This window comes from Peromyscus californicus, unplaced genomic scaffold (genome assembly GCF_007827085.1).
Source record: "Peromyscus californicus insignis strain IS unplaced genomic scaffold, ASM782708v3 Scaffold_11__1_contigs__length_118956290, whole genome shotgun sequence".
Lineage (NCBI taxonomy): Eukaryota > Metazoa > Chordata > Mammalia > Rodentia > Cricetidae > Peromyscus > Peromyscus californicus.
Genome location: NW_026294402.1, coordinates 110,278,511 through 110,298,930, shown reverse-complemented (window position 1 = coordinate 110,298,930; position 20,420 = coordinate 110,278,511). Strand labels below are relative to the sequence as shown.

The window sequence follows — 20,420 nt, the reverse complement described above, 5'->3', positions numbered from 1 at the left end:
CCACCATCCTACACATCCCCCCTTCCCTCATGTCTCTATATGCCCGCCATCCTACACATCCCACCATTTCTCTTCCTCACTGTCTCTGTCCTCATTCCTCTCTCTGGAACTCTTCAGCTGCTTTCTCCCTATTGCTGTGGCTGCTGCCACTACCACAACAGTGGCAGGTACTGCCACCTCTTCTGACCCTGTGGTCTTCTCCTCTTTGTATGACCAACCCAGCCTACACTACCTGTGCTGGCTAGTTTTCTGTCAACTTGACACAAGCTTGAGTTATCTGAAAGTAGGGAACCTCAGCTGAGAAAATGCCTTCATAATTTCCAATTAGTGATTGATGGGAGAAGGTCCAGTCCATTATGGGTGGTGCCATACTTTGGCTGGTGGTGCTAGGTTAAAAAAACAAACAAACAACAACAAAAAAACCCAAAAAACAAAAAAGCAAGCTTATCAAGTCATGATGAGCAAACCAGTAAGCAGCACTCTTCCTTTGCCTCTGCATCAGCTCCTATTTCTAGGTTCCTGCTCTGTTTGAGTTCCTGTCCTGACTTCCTTCAATGGTGAACTACAATGTGGAAACATATGCCAAATAAACCTTTTTCTCTCCACTTTGCTTTTGGTCATGGGGCTTCATTGCAGCAAAAGTAACCCTAATGAAGACATGATAAAGATCATAAGCAGGCAAGTCAAACCATCCTGTGAGAAGCAGAGGGAGAAGCACAGAGGGTGTTTCCTAGCTGGCTGGAAAATAAGCCAATCAGCCAAGGAGAGGGTGTGGCATGCAAATATAAGACTAATTTGCACCAATCACAGCTGCTTCCAGTTCCACCAATCATAACACTTACACAGAAAGACCTGTCACTGGCCTCAAATGACACCAATCTCGAGCTTTCTGTTGAGTCACTGGGGGAATATGCTACCTCCTAGTCTGACATTAGAAAGTTGAAAAGCTTCAGGGTTAACAGGGTCATTGCAAGTCATCCATACAAGTCACCTGCAGCCATCGTGGCTGGAGCACAGTCTCTGGGGGAGGGGGGTACTGTAGCTTCAGTAACAGTGGCCCTTGTACCTGGGAGGTAGTGTGTATGCTGCCTGGTGAAAGCAGCCCAGCTGCTATGATGTCAGTCCAGCCTGTCCTAAAAGGGATTGCTCAGTTGACCTTTCTCTTTCCAGAGGCAACTTGACAACAGGAAGGGTCTGGCCACTGTCAATGAGTCAAACTGGTAAAAGCCACAGCAGCTTAGCTCATTTAATGCCAGCATTGAAAGGGTGCTTAAACAAAACCTTTTACTCCATTCTCAGCAGAGTTTGACTTTTGGGTAACTGCATTTGCCCTGCCACCACTTGACCTCCTTGGCAATTCTCTGGCTTTTCCAGAATGAAGACTTTAAAAGACAATTTCATCTATTCTATCCATTGCCTATGTTTTGGTTTAGTTTGATTCTATTATTTATTTATTTATTTATTTATTTGTTTATCTGTTTATTTATTTGTTGATGTTGTTTGAGACAGAGTCTCCAGTAGATAGGGCTGTCTGGCTCAGGGATCTGAATGTTCCTGTCTGCCCAGGACTGGATTACAAGGGCAGGTCACCACATCCAGCCTTTTTTCTTTGTGAGTTCTGAGGGATCTGACTTAGGTCTTCATACTTCTAAGGCAAATGTTTTACTGAGTGAGCTGTTACCCTACCCTCTCAAATGATTATTCTTATAACCATTGAGCCAAATGCCTGATTGATAGTGTTAGCAGAATATTTCAAGAAACAAACAAAAATAATGGGATTGTAAATGATCTGATCCCAGTGGTATTTCCCATCAATCAAAAACCTACCACGTCTCATCAAAGGCACAGTGGGACCTGAGCTGTGGCTATTGAGTTTCCTGTGATTGCCTAGTAGAAAAAAAATGACTAAACAACCAACCCATACTTTGCTGTACATTATTTTCCAATTTTTTTAGGTATTGAGTAAACCAGACTATTTCTAGTTTCTTCCATTGTTAAACTAAATTTCCAGTTGAACCCTGTTCACTTCTTAAAACTGTATTGATATCATCTATAGAAGAAGAACGAACAGAAAAAGAACTGCCAATCATGCACAGTGCTGACACGGCTTTTATTTCAGGACATACAACTTATTTCAAGCATTGGCTTTAGAAGCATTTTATGTAGACAATTTTTAAAAGGCAACAAGAATCAAATCATGCCCTGATAGCTCCCACCACCAGGGAGGTTGAAGCAATTCAGAAAATGAAGTGAAAATACCCTTGATGAGTAGAGAGAGTGAAAGACTATGCACTCTACAATGAAAATGTTCAGTGAGCACTATACAAGGCATATCTGTTTCTCAAGATGTAAATGTCATGAGTTAGTGATACAGCACGAGGTGGGGATCATAAGTCCCACACCGGAACAACTCTCAGCACACATCCTTCATTCTTCTACGCCCTCATCTCTGAATCCTGTCCATTTCTTAGTCAAAGGAAATAAATCTAAGATGGGGGTCGGAGAGAAAGTTACAGTCATCTACTTCCATTAACAATGGAGGACCGCCACGGAAAGGTCTCTGATTCTAGAGTCTCTGCCAAGAGAAAGCACCAAACAAGTCTAAGTGGCATTTCAGGGTCTGGGGAAGAGAATGCTATACACCTCGGACTTCACCTCTGGTCACTTGTTCTCTTCCCTAGAAAGCCGTGAGTGAAAACAAGAAATGCATTCGGAAGTCTAAAAGAGGGACAGAGACCCACACAGATGTGCAGTGTTTGTTCCCACCCAGGGGCATATTGAAGAAACGGATTATGTATGCTCATGTATCGCTGATCAAAAGGGCACACTACAAAGTATTTGCTTTTCACCCCAGTCTCTAACTCAGATAAATTAGGATAGATACCAATTCATTTTAACTCCTTGCGGGGAAAAAAAAACTTCAGCCCAACTTTAGCCCAAATAAAAATACATCTTTAGGCAGCAAGAATCTTGTATAGTCTCTTTGTGTGTGTGTGTATGTGTGTGTGTGTGTGTGTGTGTGTGTGTGTGTGTGTGTGTGTCTTTGACATGTTTCAGGCACCCTGAACATATGTAGTACAAACACCACAGTTGTATTCTTCCAATCCTGGCTAAGGGGCTACTGAAATATTACATGTCCTTTTTCTGGCAAAGCATGGGTAAAGGTTTTCCCTGGACCATTGTTTCTCAGATTATACTGTGCATAAGACTCACCGACTGGGTTCACTAAAACTTGGGATGCTAGAAGCAGAGTTTCTGGTTCTGATGGTGTGGGGTAAGGCTGGAGAGTGTGAATCTTTAGTGAGTTCCTCGGTGACGCTCTTGCTGGTGGCATGGGGGCTGCACTGTGAGATTCATTGCTGTAAGCTCCAAGCTGTGTGTTTCTCTGCTCTTTAAAGAACAATGGGAGCCCTTGCAATCCAATGTCCCTCCACACAGCACTGACTAAAGTCTTCTCAGGGTTGTTCCCAGGGATAACATTTGAGGGAATTATTTTTTATTACTTCTACTTTCTCCATTCTATAACCAGTAGCAGCAGGCAGCCAAAGAACCCTTAGAACTATTTTCTTAGCTTTCTGGTGGGAGTGGGAATGTTTGCTAATCTCACCAGAAGGATTGTCATCTACCTAGTGTGTCTCCAGATGCACTGGATCTGTGTCCCTCCCCAGGACAGGATTGGTGCCTCTTGGGGAATGAAAGCCATGGCTACATATCCCTCCCCAAGCTGTCTATCTCGTCTAGCAGGAAGTCCATGTCTTCCCGGCTCACTTGAGGGCTGATGACCACTTGGCGGAAGAAGTTGACCTTCCCTCGGTGGGGCTGATAACCCAGCATGACACTGCCCTTCTTCATCATTTTCTCCTTAATGGCTGGGGCCACCTGCAAGGGGGAGAGGACACAGATAAAACCAAGTGTCTTAGCACTTTGACTGACCTTCAGTCAACTGGTGTGGATCTCAGTTTTGTCTTCAAGCCTGACATAATAATAATTCATTGAGAACGTATAGCATGTATCCACCAAATCAAGTGGTTGAGCTGTGTTAGTTCACCTTTACGACACCATAAGGAGCTGCTGGCAGCATGTCCATTTACAGATGAGGAAGTCAGGCACACAAGAGTCTTCGAGTTCTGTCTGTTGCTGCTCAAAAGCAATTTAAGGTAGGAAGGAGTTCACTTCAGCTTACAGATTACAGTCCAGCATCAAGGGATGTCAGGGCAGGAACTCAAACAAGAACTTCAGGCAGAAACAATGGAGGGATGCTGCTTGCTGTCCCTTTCTTATCCAGCTCAGGACCATCTGCCCAGGGAGTGTTGCTTGCTGTGGGATGGTCTGTATGTCAAATCTGTTGCTCTGATTGGTCAATAAATAGAACACTGATTGGCCAGTGGCCAGGCAGGAAGTATAGGTGGGACTAACAGAGAGGAGAAGTAAGGGAACAGGAAGGGAAAGGGAGACACTGCCAGCCACTGCCAGGACAAGCAGCATGTGAAGATGCTGGTAAGCCACGACCCACGTGGCAAGGTACAGATTTATAGAAATGGATTAATTTAAGATATAAGAACAGTTAGCAAGAAGCCTGCCACAGCCATACAGTCTGTAAGCAATATAAGTCTCTGTGTGTTTACTTGGTTGGGTCTGAGCTGCTGTGGGACTGGCGGGTTAGAGAGATTTGTCCTGATTGTGGGCCAGGCAGGACCAGAAAAACTCTAGCTACAGTTGCTGCCCACAGTGACCTCCTACATCAATTAACCTCAGGACACTCTCCCACAGACATATTCAACATGATCTGGGAACTCTCTCAATTGAGACTCCCTTCTCAAGTGACTCTGGGCTGTGTCAAGGTGACAGTGAAAGCCACCTAGGGCATGGGGTCCCTTACTGAATCCGAAGCTTGCCATTTCAGTGACACTGGCTGGCCAGTGAGCTCTCAGGATCTGTCTGTCTCTGCCCCATAGTGATGGGGTTACAGGTGCACGTGGCTGTACCTGGTTTGAATGTTGTAGATGATTCTTGGTGAGTATAGTTTATAGAATGGTAATGGGCCCTTGAGTCATCTTTCCTCTGCTGAAGAGGAGCCTTAAGATTTTAAGCATTTGAAAATCCTCAATCTATGGACAAGAAAATAAAAAAAAAAACCCTCTTTCCAGGAAAGATGAGGAAATAAATTGTATATAACTGTGCAAATATAATGGGAAAGTATTTAAATGTAAAATATAAACATTATGTATGAAAATGTTACGTGATTATGTGTCAGGGTCTTATGCTTTAGCTTTTTAGCCCTCATGAACTTGAGTAGGAGATTTCTTTGCTTAGATTGATGTACATGGATGTGCATGTATCATATATGTAACATGAACTTCTTCTTAGTCATATATTACTGCGTGCTCTTCAGATCTCCCCATTTGGTCACCAGGTAATATGGAACCATGGTCTAACTTAGGCTTGTGACAAAGCCATGTTTTATGTTTTTCTGTCTGAACAAATTGTTCCCAGCCTCCTGTATGTAAACTGGGGCTATGAGGGAAATCCCACAATGGTGCCTGCAGTGATCAGCAAGGCCTTGTTCACATGTCTGTCAAGGAGAGCCACAAAGCATCAAGTTCAGAGCTTACAGCTCATGGTTCTGAGAACGGTTCTGGGATCACTTCCATACCCGTTCCCATCAGCTTCCAGTTCCACAGCACAGCACCAGCTCCGACTCTGCCCATTTTAAATGTAAAGCAGGCATGCTCTGGGCTCCAGCCTCATTTGCATGTTTGTGCCTGCTCACTTTCAGCACCCCTATTTTTTTTTTCTCTCAAAAAGGGTGTTTCCTGCTCCACTTGTGGAAGGCCTTTGGGACCTGACACCAGCTTCTGACATTCCCAAGGCTCAGTGAAGCTATTATCAAAATGAATCTGCCAGGCTGTCGTGGTTTATAAGCAAACCAGAAATAATTTTGCTTTAATCTTTTTCACATTTTATTTATTTATTTGGGGGGAGGACAGGGTGCATGTCACTACCACATGTATGGAGGTCAGAGGACAATTTGTAAGAGTCAGTTTTCCGCATCCATAATCAACTTAGGTTGCCAGGCTTGGCAGCAAGTGCCTTCACCAACTGAGGCAGCTTGCCAGCCCCAGAAGTATTTTCTAAGGCCACAAACTGTAAACATAAGAGGTTATGTTCTAATAAAAAGATATTTGGGAAGTATAAATTCCTGCTCTTATGTCTGGCACAAAAATAAACAAGCTTCCACAGGCAAAAGCTCCTGAAGTAAGAAAGAAACTTCCTAAATTCAAGTGTGTTACTGGTTCTCTGAGATTACAAAGAAGTAATCAAATGTCTCTGGTCTCAGAGAACGAGCGAGTGAGGGTTTGACAGTGTGCAGCAGGGAATTTATTAACCTTTCCGTGAACTTGAAGATTATTTCCTAGAAGTCACTACTATGCACATGGTAAAAGGCTTCCTCTCTCTAAAATATCAAGTAGGTAAGAAAGTCCTGAGGACCCGCAAAGTCAACAACTTATTGAATCTCTAGCACAAACCATCCTCGTAACGGTAGCAATTATTATTGCTAATGAATATTTTGCCAGTTCTTTGTGCTCTGCAAGCTCATTTCAGATGAATTTGAAAGAGCCCGTGTTAATAGTGTAAAGACCAGGGATGTTTTCACTAACAGTCAGGTTATTACCTTTGCACTTAAAAACACCAACCATTTTCTGTTTATAAGGCTTCGAGGCAAGATCTGTCACTGGGCAATTCAGACATTCTCTTTTTGCTGGCAAGAGCAGAGAAACAGGCCTAATCCGGCAGGATGGAATATTCACAGGGGAAAGAAAATATGCACAAACTAAATGTAAGTACACGAGTCTCATGCCTAAATGGAGCATGCATGGTGGAAAGCAATTTGGCAAGGCTGAGATTGCTTTCCGGCTCTCAATTATTTTACCGTGGCGTTTCCTTCAAATTGTAAATCAAATTCTTTCCTTGTGCCTCAGTGCGCTGGGTTCCTGAATCTTAAGTGGAGGAAGATCCTGACATTTCTATTTCATTGCACAGCTTCCTCTCCACGTTTCCATAAGACTTCTGTTTCCCCCCTTAAATTACATTCCAGTAATGACTTGGTCATTTCAACGGCATTCTGTTGTCATCCTGCTACAACACATGGGAGCATAGAGTCTTTAAAAGGTGCTTAAACAGAAGGGACACAGTAAAATGGCTCTCTCTGACCAAGTGTCGCCGTTTGATAAGCAGCTGGCCTAGCAGCACCTAAACCTTTGAGAAAGAACAATGGTCATGTCCAGAAAATATCTTTCTTTTGAAAATGTGTCCATACTTAATACTAGTGGATATATATATATCCCTGGGTCGAGTAGTGCACACCTGTAATCTCAACATTTAGGAGCTAGAGGGTGAAGGATCAAGATTTCAAAGCTTACCTAGGCTACATGAAATTCTGTCCCCCCTCCACCCCCCAAAAAAAATCAAAATAAGAGGTGGCTCAGTAGTTAAGAGCACTCAGTGCCCTTACAGAGGACCCAGGTTTGGTTCCCATATGGCTGCTCACAAGCACCTGGACCTCCAGTTCCAGGAAGATCTGATGTCCCCTTCTGACCCCTTTGGACCCCTGCACATTAATTCATAGCAGACATATTCACATAGATTTAAAAAACTAATAGATCTTAAACCTTTGATTGATAACCTCTCATGAAGGAAATACTTGTTTTCTCCAATGGAGTCCCACTGGCTACATAAACCACACTTAATGCCAGGCCCCACGATCAGCAGTAGATGACCAACACAAAGTGGACTCAATGGTATTTTTGGATTTTTTTTTTTTTGTCTCATAATGCTTTGTCTGGGCATTTTTAATGAAACTTTACATATCATTTGCATATATGTGCAGATAGTATGTATATATATAATATACATATCATCTGCATATACACATATACATATATGTGGTGTGTGTGTGTGTGTGCATGTTTCTTTTCCACAGGAAAAGTCAGACATCTGGATATGGGGTGTTGCCATGACAGCCTCCCTACAATGTCTGATAAAACTGTTACTTTTGAGACAGACTATCCAAAAGACAGGTCATTGAGTTCAGAATCTGTTAACACTCCCATTAGGAACTACATCATTAATTTCTTAAAATTAACATGCTTTAAGTCAATTATAATTTGTACCTGGTTCCCTGCCCCTCATCTTTTTCCCCCTCTATGAGCATCTCTTGAGATCTGAATCTTCGCAAGTGCTGTGAAAACCACAACTTGTGACTGATTCCTTCTCCCCAAAGCATCTGCTACATCTCACTGTTCCTAAGACAGGCTTTGCTCCTTATTGGTTTTAGACATGGTATCTCATACCTCATGCATGCAGTGACTGCATAGTCTTCCATTCAGGTTCCAACTTTGCTTCCAGCTTGGACAATGTGAACTTATTTATTCCTTCAGGAAGTTGAACTGTCATTGGTTACCTTAACACTGACATTTATTATGGAGAGGAATGACTTTCTCTGATTTTCTAGAAAGGTCTGTGTTTCCACAGTTTGCCAGAACAGTTGTTGGTGAACAAATTGATTTGTGGATAAACCAGCTATTTGTGGGTTGAAGAAATTCAAGAAGCCCAAGTCAAGAACATCTGTGTCTAGGTTTCCCTAGTTACCCTGTAGTCTGCTGCTTATCTTGCTATCACATGAAGCTTGAGGAGCAACTCTGGTGTGTCCTACAAGTATTTAATTTTATTTTATTCTTTTTAAAGATTTATTTAATTATTATGTACACAATTCTGCCTGCATGTAAGTCTGCACACCAGAAGAGGGCACCGGATTTCATCATAGATGCTTGTGAGCCACCATGTGGGTGCTGGGAATTGAACTCAGGACCTCTGGAAGAGCAGCCAGTGCTCTTAACCTCTGAGCCATCTCTCCAGCCCTGGTTTCAGGCCCTCATCAGAGCAGCTGGGTTTAGATTTGAGTAGTTATGCCTGGTGGTCTGGAGATTTACAAAGGAGTTCAAACGTTCACTCTACCAGTTTGAGAAGCACCGAATAAAGAAGTCTTCCTGCTGGGTGTCTGTGGAGGCAGCAGTGTGGTAGATGGCAGGGGGTGGGGGAGTGGGGGGGTGGGGGGTGGGGGGGTGAGAGGGTGTGTGTGTGGGGGGGGGGGTGTTGCATTCTGGGCAGGAAATGCAATCTTAGGAGAGCAGGGGCGGGGATGAACCCTCCTCGGCTTGGATTGCTTATCTCAATTTTCCACAAGAAAAACTTTCCAAACCAATGACCTTTGGAGAAGTTAGGCAAGTTGTTTGTCAATGGTAAAACTTGATAAAGTATTCAAAACACTTAAACATGCCCCAGAAAACAATGAGCATTTTCATTCTGAATGCTTGAAGGGTCAATTTTCTCCTTTCAGTGTGGTTTCTGCCCACATTTTAGTATCTCACCTGCTTTAATTTTTTACTTGTCTTCCTCCTTGGCACAGTGTACTTGCCCTGATACCCCTGCCCCATAATTTAGAGTTGAAATATATCTGTGTAAATCTCTCAAGCTTAAGTGATATAAAATTGGTGATCTGTAGCACATGAAATCATATGCATCTAAAAGATCGATTCAGCTTGGCAGAACACAAAGAAATGGCAACATTTCCTCTAGACACGCCCTTTTCAATTATGAATATTTTTAGTCTAATTTCTCTCTAGAGTACATCTGAAAATCAGGATAAAGTGTGCCTCCATTTAGAAGAACTGCCCCATTCACACTTTCTCTAACACAAGTGAACAAGTACCAAAATGAGGAGTTTAGAGTCTTGGTGAGTGAAGGAGGCAGTTAGCTTCACTGGTGGTGTTTACACCATAGAGACAACTATGGCAGACGATCCAATAAACCTAATGCCAGCCATATATTTGAGGCCAGCTGAAATGAACAGTCATAAAAACAAACCAAACTGAACTGAAAGCTTTAGCTGAAGAATGGACACAATAAACATTTTACACCCTCTATAAAGCAAAGCTTAACACTCTGTTGTGTCCCAAGCAGCCAGCTGAGCTAATAGTAGCTGAAGAGCCGTTTGGAGTCAACACCCACATTTCAGTCCATGTTCAGAGATGTCCTTTGTGTGCCAAGAAGTGAGGTATACCTCAGTAAATTCCAACAGAAGCAGAAGCAGTGGCACAGGGGCTTGTGAAAGCATGTCACGGGGCTGAGGGAGAGGATGGAGTGCTTTCCACCAAACACCACGAGGACCCAAGTTCAGATCCCAGCACCCATGTAAAAACCAACTGTGGTGGGTGTGCCTACAATTTCAAAAAATGGGAGGCGGAGACAAGCGGATCCCTGCAGCTTGGTAGCAGGCTGGTATTGTAAATTTGGTGAGCTCCACACTTAGTGAGACAATCTGCCTCAAAAAATAAAGTGTGGCAAGACATCCAATGTTGACCTCTGGATACACACACACACACACACACACACACACAGAGAGAGAGAGAGAGAGAGAGAGAGAGAGAGAGAGAGAGAGAGAGAGAGAGAGACAGAGAGACAGAGAGACAGAGAGAGAGAGAGAGAGAGAGTACATCAAGTCATTTAACACTGCTGCAGTGACCATGGAATGCTACTTGCATTGAGTGTCCCCAAGACCACGGACATTAAGTAACTCAGAAGGCTTAAAGTAACCCCACCCACGGAGGAGTTTTCATGCTAAAGTGTTAACTGTTCAATATTAAAGCGTCCTGTTCAGCACCACTTCTCAGTAGTCCTGTGATGCCCCGACCCTGTGAGGCCTTGTTTTTCACATGAGTCCCTAACCTTACTGTGGGCCCGAGAAAATAATTAAATGTAAGGGTCAGCCGAAGAAGTGGGAAGCTGAGAGCTGAAAAGGATTTTCATGTTTCTTGTGGATTCCTAAATGATCACTCAGAAAAGATCACCCCTCTGGAGAGTGAGCAAACAAGAACACACTCCCATTTCTCTCTGGATCCCGTGGGAAATGGCCCCTATCCCCGCATCCTTCCCCTGGCTCTCTTAGCAGAGACAAGGGCTTTCTTCCCTGAACTGATGCCTGATACAATAAGTGACTCATTGCAAGGACCGCATTCAGACCTCACCTGCAGAGCTAGGGATGTAGTTCAGTGGCTGGATGCTTGCCTAAGATGCATACAGCCCTGGGTTCAACCCCCAGGGAAGCAAGCAGACCTCAGGGACAGAAGGACCTTTTGAGGAGCGTGCTAAGGAGGATGAAGATGCTGAGTCTTTTCACAGATTATCTCAGGGCAACTTTCTCTGAGAATGATACCTGCCCCCATCACTTGGCATGAAGCATCCATGTGCTGAGATTTTGGTGACTGACTTATATTCCATGCCAACAAGCTTCTGACAGCAACTGAGGCTCTTTGGAGGGTTAAATGCAGTGCATCTCTCTGCCTAGTAACTTAGGAACAAACCTGGAACCATTTAGACGATACCCTTAGACCATGAGCCAAAACAAACTCTTCCTTCCTTAAGTTGCTTGTTTCCAAATTCCTGACCCATACAGCCCAGGGCAGAAAACAACCTTTAAAAATGACAACACTCATGGAAAGTGGCTCCTGGGAAAAGGTGCCGGCCACCAAGCCTGGTGACCTGAGTTCCACCCCAGGGACCAACAAGGTATATCGGGAGAACAAACTGCTACAAGTTGTCCTCTGACCTCCATTCATGCACTGTGGCAGCTGTGGACACACCTATGTACATGCACACAAACACGTAAGTAAATGTGATAAAATAAACTAAAAATAATGGCTATGATTGATAACCTATGCAACAGAAATTGCACCAGGAACATTAAGTTCAGGTTTGTATTATTTTTGGTATAAAAGTTTTACAATTTCCATCTTCAAGTACTATTTTTTCTTTAGTCTTAGTTATATAATAATATATAATATTTATCATAATATGTAATATATATATATATATACATTTTTAAATTATCGTAATGAAGTCATTTGGACTTATGGGTTGCCAATTTCTTGCCTCTGGTTCTTACTCTTTAGGTAAGGAAATACTTTCAGCCATCAGCTTCATATGTTGATGATGGCAGAATTCTAAATGGCATTTTCACTCACTGCCCTTCCGTTTTACGCACACACAATTACACAGTCTGTAATAAACATATTTAGTATTTTTGCTTTTGAAGTATTGTAAGGTCCGTGTCTCCTGCCATCACTGTACGGGCCAGAGCTACATTAACTCAGCAGACACTGCAGGCCCTCCTCATTTGCCTTTGATTTAGTGTGGAGGGAAGCTTTTCATATTCCACATATATTAACCCAACACACCACCCAAGCAAACCTCAGCACGTACTGCAGGTGACCCCTCTGCCTCCTGTCGGGTTTGAAGGTTGCTGAATGTATATGTTTTAAGTCAGATTTTCTAAGGATCTCATTCTTTCTTCATCTACAGAAGTGAGAAACATAATTTTGGATTATATTTTTTTAACATGTTCAAAGACAGGTAGAAAAATGATGAAAATTGCATTTTAAGGCTGCCTTTGACTTGGCTTCTAAAATAATGGATTCTATTGAATGAATTTCTATTTCTAAAAATGGAACCTGAGTGGGACATTGTAGGCCTGCCGATCCATCTCTCCAGTGCCCAAAAAACACTACATAAATTGCTTCAACCTGGGTGAGTGGATTATTGTAAAGATTTCTCAAATAATCCTCTCATCTTTTAACACATCTCTGACCCAGCTCAGGAGAGCACCTTTAAAGCGTCCTTCTGCTTCACTGCCCTCCAGGATGACTGGTCAGGTATATCTGCATTTCACAGGCCACTTTCATTCTGGGCTCACAAAGGGGGCAGTTTTTCTTCAAAAGGAAATTGAAACTTATACTACTAGGCAGCATTTCAGGAGATTTTGCTTTCTATTTTATAACCACAGCAACTTGAAAGCAGAGATATGAAATAACAGACGTGTCTTGGAACAGCACATTGATTGGAGTAAAATGGAAAAGCCATCGCTCGACCTGGGTTTACCTCTACGTGGATTATTCACAAGCCCTAGGTTCTCACTCTAGAAGGAAGTACAGAAGCGCATGGCAGATGGCATGAGACTGGGTTGCTGGAATGAAACACACAGGGACAGCCCAGGCAGAGCGGGGTGGCAAAGAGTAGACCTTAGAGGGAGTGAGAACTCCGAGTGTGGGCCTTGGGAGACAGCTATGGGCAAAGTGCTTGCTGCTCAAGCAGGAGGCTCTGAGTTCAATCCCCAAGGACCTACCTAAAGATGGGATGGAGGGAGCATGCTTGCAATCCCAGTGCTGGAGAGACAGAGGCAGGAGGATCCCTCCCAGAGTTGGGGAGGCAGAGGCAGGAGGATCCCTCCTATGCTGAGGAGACAGAGGCAGGAGGATCCCTCCCAGAGTTGGGGAGGCAGAGGAAGAGGCAGGAGGATCCCTGAGGTTTTCTGACTAGCCAACCTACTAAATTGGAGATTTCCAGACTCTGTGAGAGACTTTATTTCAGGAAATAGTGTGGAGGCATGATTAAGGAAATGCTCTTCATATTTTGAATGATAGAAAATTGGTGAGTTCTGTACCAGTTTGTGAAATCTCTAAAACTGTGCATGACAGCTTTGTCCCATGTAGACAATGATTAGCAAATAAAACTCCAGTGCTCCCTGTCGTATGAAGAGGCTCTTGGGTTATATGCTGATCAGTCTTGTGACTGATTTGACTGACAGGAGTTTTCTTCTTTTCCCAAGCCATGAACTCATATGCTGCTCTGTGTTCTCTTGAATGTCTTCTCTCTTGACTAATCAGGCACAAAGGTGGCAGTCGGCTTTCCATCACCGTGACAAAGCACTTGAGGTGGTTCTTTTTCCAAAATGCTGAGATCCCCTCCCTACATCTTGCCCTCTTGGGCAAAATAATGACCCAAGTCTTTAAGAACTGTATTCTTTTCATAGATGACACGACCCGTTATCAATCACTCATATGATCTTAATATAGGTGTGAACACTTCCACCAGTAACAACGTAAACAGAAATAGGGACATCGTCTTCAGCAGCATATGCTGGTAGGATCGAAGAGACCCAGCTCCACCACACAGAGAAGGTGCTGTGGCTTGAATGGGAAATGTCTCCACTGGCTCGTGTGTTTGAGGCTGTCCCCATTTGGTGGTGCTATTTGGGGAGGTTATGGACCATTTAGGAATTGGAGCCTGCTAGAGGAACTATGTCATTGGAAGTAAGATTTGAGGTTTTACAGCCCGGCCCCACTTCCTGCTCTGCCTCGGCTTCCTGTGTGTAGATGGAGATGTGATCTCTTGCTCCCTCCTCCCACCACACCTCCTTCAGAGCTGTCGTGGACTCTCTTTGGAAGCATAGACCAAAGTCAACTCTGTCATCTCTAAGTTGCTTCAGGTCATGGTGTTTGATTACAGAAAGAGAACAGTAACTATGACAGAAGGCATCATTTGGATGGTAGGTAAGGCTCCGCAGAGCTGACAGAGTTTTGCTTTTTGCTTTTTTTTTTTTTTTTTTTTTTTTTTTCTGAGACAGGGTTTCTCTGTGTAGCCCTAGCTGTCCTGGGACTTACTCTGTAGACCAGGCTGGCCTCAAACTCACAGAGATCAGCCTACCTCTGCCTCTTGAGTGCTGGGATTAAAGGTGTGCACCACCACCGCCCAGCTGATAGAGGTTTTTATGTACTTAAACACAAAGGGAAGAAACCAAGAAATGACAACACTCATTATCTTAATCCAACTAACAATGGGGTTTGAAGAACATGATTGGAGCCATGTAGCATAAATCTTAAAAGTTCATATTAATAAAAACAAACCTGAGCCAGGTATTGGGGTGAACGCTGGAAGATCAGAGTGACAGAACAGGCCACAGCTTCCTCACCTTGCCAGTTCCTCAGCTGATGCTGTTTCTTCAGCCTGGAAGCCTCTGTGTCCTCATCCGAATGAATCTCAGCTGAACTGTGCTGCTCAAAGCCTAAAAGCTTAACCAGCCAAATGCTTCTAGTTTCTGGTCTTCACGCCTTATATATCTTTCTGTTTCTGCCATCACTCCCTAGGATTAAAGGCTCACTTCTTGGGATTAAAGGCGTGTGTCACCATGCCTGGCTGTTTCCAGTGTGGCCTTGAACTCACAGAGATTCAGAGGGATTTCTACCTCTGGAATTCTAGGATTAAAGGTGTGAGTGCCACCATTTTCTAGCCTTTGTATCTAGTGGCTGTTCTGTCTCTGACCCCAGATAAGTTTATTAGGGTGCACAATATTTTGGGGAACACAATACCACCACAGAGCCAGGCCTCAGATCATCCGGTGAACTATTTCTAGAATGTTTACAGGTAGTGTTAGCCTTACATGGAGGTGGCATGGAAGTCTTGACTTCAGAATCTAGTCATTGAAAGCCCAGTCCTACAATCACTAAGCCCTTGGGCCTGGAAGTTCTTTCCAGCAAATTGATCTAAGTTTGGAAGCCTCCATTTAAAGGACTAAACAGCAAGTAGGCACAAGGTTTTCACCATCGGCACTTCCGTGGGGGTGGAGCAGCATGGAAATAGCCTGAGGTTCATCTTTGGACAGTGAAGAACAGGAGAGCAAGCACATTGTGTGGGAAGCAGCATCTCATTCTATATTTCCACTCTTCCCTCATCCGAGAGGGATTCGAATCCCTGCCCATCAGGCTTCCTATGGTCAGGAATGCCAACAAATAGAAACAGCACCTCAGGTGGGGGGCTGCATCGAAATGACTGGGAAAAGACGAGCTAGATTTAGCATACTGTGGGAAGCATTTTCTGTAAATGTGGTGCTGTGTTTTTCAGTGTTCTTAGTGGCCCTCAATGCAGGGGAGTGGAAATGTAATAGTATGAGATTTTTTAAAAGATTTATTTATGTGTCTCTGTGTGTATACACTGTGTGTGTGCAAGCACCTGCAGAGGCCAGAAGAGGGTGTTGGGTCCCCTAGAGCTGGACTTGCAGGCAGTTGTGAGCCAACCAATGTGGGTGCTGGGAACTGAGCCTGGGTCCTCTAGAAGAGCAGTAAGCACTGTTCTTAACCACTGAGCCATCTCTCCAGACCCCTGAAATAATATGAGTTTGAACACAGAAGGACAGAGGAGTCCTGAGACATTACATGCAGAAAGAATGCTCCTTGGGTTAAAAAGTTTCCCCTCTCAATCCCCATAGGCATTTTTGGTAGCATGCACATGACCTGTGCTTCGGAACAAGTGTGTGTCTACAGCAGATGCCTTTCAGATCCTCCTGAGTTTGTCTTGCACCTCAGATGGGCCTCATCACCACACGACTGAATTAAGTCACATGACAAGCAGATTATGAGACAAATCAATCAGAATCAAGCTCTGTTCTGTTTATGATGACAGACAGACCACAGCCATAAGCAAGCCATGTTCACTCCTAGGATTTTAGCATCCAAACTCTCAGATGGTGTGAGACTTCTTTCCATAGACAAGCCTCTGGACATCAAGCACATCACACATCACACACACACAAACACACACACACACACACACACACACACACACACACACACACACACACAAACAAACCGTCTCCTTGACTACTGACAGCCATGAATCAACTATGCATAGACCTGTCAAGATGATGATGTGTTCGGCTATCTGAATAAGAAAAAAAGAAGGGGAGGAGAGAGGAGAGAAATGTGGAATTAAATTGAATTGGAAGCACACACTTTTATTCATACTGGCAAGTGATAAAGTCATATCAATTCATAGATCTCTTTGGACATTTTTTTTTGCAAAAATCTTCAAATTCAATTTCTCCTGAAAAGACAGCCTCTGTTATATTTTCTGAATCAAATGAATGTGTGGGTATTAAAAAAAAACACATTATATTATCGGTTGTTTCAAAAGGAAGGTTCTAGACATGAAATGTGGACAAAATATTCAAATAAAGTTCAGGGTTTAATCATTTCCACAAATTTATCTCTTTTTAAAAAGGTTTATTTGCATTTGTGCCCCTGTGTGTATATGTATATATGCCACATAAGTGCAGGTAACCACAGAGCCAATAGAGGGCGTTAGCTCTCCCTGGAGCTGGAGTTAAAGGCAGTTGTGAGCCCCTGACACAGATGCTGGTCCCTGGAAGATCAACAACGAGCCATCTGTCCAGTCTCAGATTTATTCTGTTTTATATTTTCCTGTTTCACCTACATGTCCTTTCAATCTAAAATCTGAATTTCACACTTGTCACGATCATGGCCTGCAGTTGGGACTGACTGTCTCCATTACAGAGTCAGAGTGAATCTGCTCCTGATTCACAGTGCCAGGTAGGTCGCCGGGGTCACTAATGATGGGTCTCTCCAAACTTCCTGCCAATCACACAGAACCATTCTATGATTTAAGAATGCTTCCTGCCAAGAGCCACCTCAAAAATATTTACAAGGACGGCCTACCAAATGCCCAGCAACATGCAGACCTCATTACTCATGTGCAGGCAGAAAACAGAGATAGTGGGAGGGAAATCAGTCAGGGAGGGATGGTTGTGTGTCTTCCTACCTTCCCCTGTTCCAAAACAATGGCACAGAGGCTATGAATTGCTTTGGAACGCCATCTAGTGAGATATAAAGGGAAGTGCAGAGATGTAGAGAAAAATTCCAAACTCAATCCTGATTCTATTGTTTCATGCTTCCCTTGGGACTATTCTAACTAGTTCTGAAAATAATGGCATGTCTGACTTGATGGTATATACCCATTGTCACAACTACTCAGGGGGCTGAGGCAGGAAGGTCACAAGGTCAAGGTTAGCCTGAGCTACTGAATGAGTTCAAGACCTGAGTGAGTGGGCAACTTTGGGAGACCGTGTCTAAAATAAACAAATACACAATTAAGTAAGCAGTCAAATAATAAAATGTGTAGGGATGTGGCTCGATGCCAGAGAGCACTTTCTTAGTATTTACAAGGTACCAGCTTCAATCCCTAGTACTGTTCCATCCACAGCAAAAATGATGGTGTGAGACATGGATGTGTGTGTGCGCGTGCGTGCGTGCGTGTGTGCGAGTCTGTGTGGTGCACGTGGCACAGGTACAGTTCAGAAGGCCCACCTTTTGTTTGAGACAGGGTCTCTCATTGGTTGGAGTTCTCCACATGCCTCCCACTTCATAGCACTAGGATTCCAGGCACAGGCAGCTTACCCAGCTTTTTACCTGGTTCTAAACGCAGATCTTCATGCTTGTTCAACAAGAGATTCACTGACGGAGCCATTTCCACCTCCCCAGCCCTGGGAGGTTTTTTAAGTTACAGATGAGTCACAAAGCACAATAACCAGCACAGATCCAGCGCATTATCCTACCTGCCTCTTGGGACAGGAAGACCAGTAAGCTCCCTGACTTAGTGCTCTTGCATGGGCTTCACAGACATTGGACAGGTCATGGCCATAATTTCCTCCCACAGGAACGTCAGCCCCTGTGACATGAATGACACCCAAGGGCCTGGGAAGCTGGACAGCAAGGTGCAGGGATTTGGAGGCAAGCATCTGCCAACCATAGTGTTCTCTAGCTAAGTGGTTGGTGCGTAAGAGGTCCTACCTATCACAAAATTAAAAATTGTCTAGACCTCAATAGTTTTTATCACAAGGAAATCAGTACCAACAGCAACTATTTTTGTAGCATTCTGTACTCAAAGGGCACTCAATAAAAACAACACTGTTCAATAACTCGAGGTGGCAGCTAAAATTTTTAACCTGGGAAGAGAGCTGAATATAATTCAACTATTACATTTTGATTTCTTTTTTTCTATATAAAGCCGAGTCACTCATTCCTGTCATTTTTGAACCTCCCACCTCACCTTTCAATGTCATCTCTCTGACTCAGGGTTTGTGCTCTCTCTGAACTGAATAAATGCTATGTGGTTTGCTCTCAGATTCTCACAGTGAAAGAAAAAGCAAAAGAATAAATCTCTAATCTCAATACTGTGGTGACTTTTAAAGAACTAACCCTCAACATTTCCTACCTAATTTGCCTTCAATCATTCTCAATTTTAAACAAACATAACCTCCAACCGCAACCAACCCCATCTGACTTTCTGTTTCAAGCTTGCTTGCTTCTTTCCCCCGTTATTCTGAAGTCACTGGTAGCCTGGCACCCAATCTCTCTGAGTAACTGATCCCAGTTAGCACACAAAGGCCATCCAAAGGTGTCAGTCCTCAAGAGTCATATTTTTTGTGACAGGATCTCTCAACTGGAGCTAGGCAAGTGGGCCAGGCTGGCTAGTCATGGAGCTCCAGGGATCTTCTGGTAACTTACTAGAGTGCACAGTGTGCTTAGCTGTTTTGAAGTAGATGTTGGGAATCAATCAGGTTCTCATGCTTGTAAGTTTAGCATCTTACTGACTGAACCCTCTCTCCAGCTCTCCCATCCCCAGCCAGAGCTATTTAAGTTGACTTCTTATGTTGCTAGGTCCTACTTTTTGTGTGAAGCAAGCAAGGGTCCATGGTTCTGAGTCTCAACCAGAGCTTCCAGGAAGCACCGATTTCTTCCTATACTTCAATCTTTCTTGCTTTATTCAGAACACTAAGAGAAAGCTGGTGTCTCTCACACTTCCTTCTTTCACCAGTGGCTAATTAGATATTGTCTTTAATTTGGTCACACATTTTCTACTGCATTCTTACTTTCAGCAATGAATACATCTTGGGGCATTTCTTCCAGAAGTTAACATTCCAGACCAACAGAAATGCTCTGAACTCAGTGGTTGGAGAGTGTACAGACATGCCAATGGAGGGAAACACCTGGCGAGATGTTAGGGCTGGTGGAATGGCTTGTTCGGTGGCTCTGAGCTCTATGATCCACTCTCTTGGCTTCACCTAATCACCTGATGCAGAGAACCACAGTAAAGGGTGATGGAATCACAACACTGCCCAGGAGAAAGGATGAAGCCATGTGACAGCCGCTATGATATAAAAGGAAATGGGTTAAACGTCATCACTGAAGAACACAGCTCAGTGGAGGAGAATTGGTACAGTGCTTAGGCCATTTGATGGCATACCTAATCTTCATTGTCAACCTGACTGGATTTAGAGCCACCTGGGAGGCACACCTCTGTGAGGGCATTTTCCAAAGCAATTTGCTGAGGGAAGACTCAGCATAATGTGGGTGGCAGCACCTCTTGGGCTGGTATCCTGGACTGAGTGAAAGGGCAAAAGGAGAAGAGAGTGGTAAGCTTCATTCATGGTGCTCTCCTTCCACGCCTCCCCCAGACTGGGCCTGGCTACACATTCCTGTCGTCATGGCCTCTGTCAATCCTTTCCCTCCATGATAGACTCACAAATCCTTCCCCTGATGATAAGTTTCTGTTTGTCACATTTGGTCACAGCAATGAGAAAAACAATCAACATTCCACGTGGGAGACTGCTGTGCTTTAGAAAAGGATTTGACACAACTCTGTCTTATAGGAAACTTACTCTATATCAGGTTCAA

General features: G+C 43.7%; 1 protein-coding gene across 1 annotated transcript in view; it reads right to left on the bottom strand.

Annotated features, from left to right (window-relative positions):
- Positions 1 to 2,123: 2,123 nt before the first annotated feature.
- Positions 2,124 to 20,420, bottom strand: part of Gadl1 (glutamate decarboxylase like 1) — a 152,047-nt gene continuing 133,750 nt past the window's right edge. The window contains exon 14 of the mRNA XM_052729878.1: positions 2,124 to 3,879. Coding sequence (XP_052585838.1) covers positions 3,706 to 3,879 — 174 coding nt within the window. The 3' untranslated portion in view covers positions 2,124 to 3,705. The remainder of the gene's footprint in view (positions 3,880 to 20,420) is intronic.